This window comes from Megalops cyprinoides, chromosome 13 (genome assembly GCF_013368585.1).
Source record: "Megalops cyprinoides isolate fMegCyp1 chromosome 13, fMegCyp1.pri, whole genome shotgun sequence".
NCBI classification, from domain to species: Eukaryota; Metazoa; Chordata; class Actinopteri; order Elopiformes; family Megalopidae; genus Megalops; species Megalops cyprinoides.
Genome location: NC_050595.1, coordinates 34,718,980 through 34,723,303, shown reverse-complemented (window position 1 = coordinate 34,723,303; position 4,324 = coordinate 34,718,980). Strand labels below are relative to the sequence as shown.

Genomic DNA, 4,324 nt, shown 5'->3' with positions numbered 1-4,324 from the left:
TTCAAGATAAACTGCTTTATAGTGGTGCACTTAAGAACCTCAGTACATTTTGAAGTACAGCTTACTTTAATTACTTTAATCTTGCCATGAAGATTCTGGCATTAACTGCATTTATTAAGATTAACATCTAAAAACTTCATAGTTTGTATTCTCTGGAATGAGTACTACAGTCATCATGCTTGCTGCAGTACAGTTTACCCAATGGATATGCTAGCCTTTATGTGTCTGAATGAACATGTATTTTGATGAAAGATACAACTATTAGGCTGAAGAGGCAGTCACTACCCTCTCTCATGCTACTACTGCTTCTACTACCACTTCTACTACTACTACTACTACTACAGCTACTACTGATATTATTATTGTTATTGTTGTTAATAATAATAATAATAATAATAATAACACGCTTCTTAATTATACCTATTAGTGTAGTGAGAATGGCTGGTTTAACTTTCAAGAACTAAAGGTGATATTGCCCTTCCCTGAAAACGTTGGACAGAAATGCAACTGAAATAGTACATGTGTTGAAATGTAAATTGATGTGTCACTTAATTTATGATGCAACTTAATTGATGGAATATTTGCAGTATTTGCACACTAAGAACGAATTTTTTTCTGAGGTCTAACACTGCTTTGTGTAACATGCACATTAGGTTTTTCTTCGCGGTTGAGAGTAACAACTCTCTGAACAGGCTCTAAAAAAACAAAACATCTGCGAGTCGACAAAATCAACAGCACTCTTTGATTTCAATCCGTGGTGCTACTTTTCCAAGAGGTGGCACTGTTGAGTTTTCAAAATGCAAAGCTGCAATTGTTCCGGCTGTTCTTTCCACCCTAACATTCTTAGTCCACAGACAGACACACACACACTTTTAATTTTTAATTTAATTTTTAATCACACACTCCAGTTATTACCAACTATTATTGTACATTTTACACCGGTGCCAAAACAGCACTTTGCTACTTACAAAGTGGTTTCGCTTTTGGGGAGAGAGTTGCACTTGTGCTTGCTGTTTCACTATCTCCTATCGTCTGTCCTGAAGTATTTTCTTTTCGTTGTATCTTTTGCGAAGAACAAAAATACTGGAGGTGTATATTCTGATTGTTCACCGTGCGCTTCATTGTTGATGAAAAGTTGATATACGTGCTAACGTTTCATTCTATCGTGTATGGAGCATTATCCGGTAGCTTGAAGTCCTTTGTTAAAAAGGGGAAAAAACATACAGCTGACAGTTAATTACCCTCGAAAACGAAATAATTTAGGTTCTTTTTAGGGCATATGCAGAACGAAAGAGTTAAAATTTTGGGTTCCAGCTGACAGTCAGCTGATAGTCTGTGACAGTTGAGAAAAGTTTTGTTTCTATACTATTATGTTAATTAGCCTTCAGACTGAGAGAGCCCATTGGCTCTGAGTCTGAGTCAATTTCCTATTTCAAGCCTGCGTCAGGGCAGCTATAAAACTGAGCAATGCTTTTAAACTCATCTGCTTGGAGATCCCTCAAAAATTCTCCAACAAGCCTGGGGTATTTTTCCTGACACGACGTTAGTCTGCCGATTACTTGCACATTTTATCTTATCAAATCCGCGTTAAGTATCTTTGAAGAAGCCATGAAGTGGCATATGTTTTAAAAAAAAGTCGATATTCTCATGCAAAGAAAGGAAAGCAGACTAACGCACGCGCTGCTCTAATGTGTCCGTGTGTGACTCTGTAAAGTAGCATTAATAATTTAAAGAGCCACGCGGCTGCGAAGTGAAAATCGTTTTCTTGGTTTTGAATAGATACATAAAAATCAAGCTGGCTCACATTCTTTCAAACCAGCACAGTTTGACAGGTGGTCTTCATCCCCTTTGGAGGTCTGTCAATTGTAAACGGATGGCATCAGAACTGGCAATGAGCAACTCCGACCTGCCCACCAGCCCCCTGGCTATGGAATATGTTAATGACTTCGATCTGATGAAGTTTGAAGTGAAAAAGGAGCCGGTGGAGCCTGATCGCAGCATCAGCCAGTGCGGCCGCCTGATCGCCGGGGGATCCCTGTCTTCCACCCCGATGAGCACGCCTTGCAGCTCGGTACCCCCTTCTCCAAGCTTCTCGGCGCCAAGCCCAGGATCCGGGAGCGAACAGAAGGCGCATTTAGAGGATTTTTACTGGATGACCGGTTACCAACAGCAGTTGAACCCAGAGGCTCTGGGCTTTAGCCCTGAAGACGCCGTAGAGGCACTGATAAACAGCAGTCACCAGCTTCAGACCTTCGATGGCTATTCTAGAGGGCAGCAGTTTGCCGGTGGAGCCGGAGCGGGAAGCTCTATGGCAGGAGAAGATATGGGATCCGCAGCTGCGGTGGTTTCCGCAGTTATCGCGGCTGCTGCAGCTCAGAACGGGGCTCCTCATCACCATCATCATCATCACCATCACGCCGGGGGTCACCACCAGACACCTGGGGTCCCCTCCAGCGGAAACTCGGGAGCAAACCACCAGCACTTGCATATAGAGGAACGATTTTCCGACGAGCAGCTGGTGACGATGTCTGTACGTGAGCTCAATCGGCAGCTCCGGGGGGTCAGCAAAGAAGAAGTGATCAGGCTGAAACAAAAGAGGCGGACCCTCAAAAACAGAGGCTATGCTCAGTCCTGTCGCTACAAGCGGGTCCAGCAACGGCACGTCCTGGAAGGCGAGAAGACTCAGCTCATTCAGCAAGTTGATCACCTCAAACAAGAGATCTCCAGGTTAGTCCGGGAGAGGGATGTCTACAAAGAAAAATACGAGAAGCTCATGGGCAGTAGCTTCAGAGAAAACGGCTCGAGCAGTGACAACAACCCTTCATCTCCAGAGTTTTTCATGTGAGTCCCAGCGTAAAAAAGACAAGCTTGTCAACGGCTTCATTAAAGTTTTCCATGCGAATTGTTTTTGTATGGGGCTTGCTAGTCCAAGACACAGATTTGCCAGTTTTTTTGTCTTCTTTGTTTTATTTTTTGAGAATGCTGGTTTGCTCAAACAAAACTTCGTGAGCTTCTTTTTTTCTGGGGGGGGTCTTGCAATAGGAAGATTGGACTTTGCCATCAAAAAGTGCGTTCCTAATTTTGGAGTCTGCTCTTAGAACCTGCCATCAACTTCATTTTTATTATCATGCTTATTTTAATATTGTTTTGCATTTGTTAAGCTCACGTGAGTTTTTCGTCATTGTTTTTGGCTTGCAGTGTTTTTTTTTCTTTAGATAGGACACCGCTGTTTTGACCACACTTGTGCAATGCATTTGTATACACATGGTATGTGTGTGGGTTTATGTATTCATTCACATATGTACACGCACCGTTGACCTTCTTTTTCTGCATCAATGTACATAAAACAAAAGAAGAGGAAAAACTGCCAAAATCAACTGCAACTACCTTCAGTAGTAAGTTTTTGGCCTACTTTTTATATTCCAACTCGGAGGAGTCTACTGAGTCTACTGTTTTTACCCAACGTTCACATCATGCATCATACATGCTATCTAGAGTTTAGCTGTAAAACTGTAAGTTTATAAACGATCCTATGCATTGTTTAAGAGAGACGGTATGTTGTTAGACTGCCCTGCATGCTGGACATGTACGGTATCTCCTTTTCTTTGTTTTGCTTGAAATGATCTTTTTTGGATGACTCCGGCATGGCATTCATAACTTTATTTTCACTTTTTTGTGGATTGCAACAAAAAAGTGTGCGGGGCACGCTCACCCAGACCCTCATATGAAATTGCATCTTCATATTTCAACGAACTTGGTTGCGTCGACTCCTGTTTCTATAGAATTGCTGCACTGACGCATTCCGGTTGAAAGTTGTCAGACTGGAATCCTTGTTGCGCGGGGGAACAACAAAATGGTTTCTAAAAGGAATCCATCCCTGTTTTGGGGTTAAAACTGATGCTTAAAGCAATTTGTTTATTAATGAATACCACATCCTTATGTATTCAACAACACAGGAATGCTGTGGATTCCTAGTACATATTGTAATTAAATATATAGTTTTATAATCTGTAAGACAAAAAATAACATGGTTATGCTACAGGTTATCATTGATGTTACTGACTGAGGCAAATGAGCAGATAAATTAGGTTTACTTTAGATATAGTTTTTTAAGGTCCTGTGCACTAAATTAATTTGTTTTCTGTTTTGCTTGTGCAAAGGGGAAAGTTACAATCTGAAGAATAAAATGGGATTGTTCACAACCCGATTGTTTGAATACGAAAACATCTTTTCTGCTGCATGTGCTTACAATTAAAACAGACGTTTGACAGATGTAACCCTTTTATACCACTGACTGTATTCTAAACCAAAGTATTATGTGAGG

General features: G+C 41.2%; 1 protein-coding gene across 1 annotated transcript; it reads left to right on the top strand.

Moving 5' to 3' along the window:
* The first annotated feature begins 1,503 nt into the window (after nucleotides 1-1,503).
* On the top strand, nucleotides 1,504-4,112 carry mafa (v-maf avian musculoaponeurotic fibrosarcoma oncogene homolog a (paralog a)). The gene has a single exon (XM_036543888.1). It carries the CDS (start codon nucleotides 1,874-1,876, stop codon nucleotides 2,843-2,845), a length of 972 nt encoding a protein of 323 aa, XP_036399781.1. The 5' UTR covers nucleotides 1,504-1,873; the 3' UTR covers nucleotides 2,846-4,112.
* The last annotated feature ends 212 nt before the right edge of the window (nucleotides 4,113-4,324 follow it).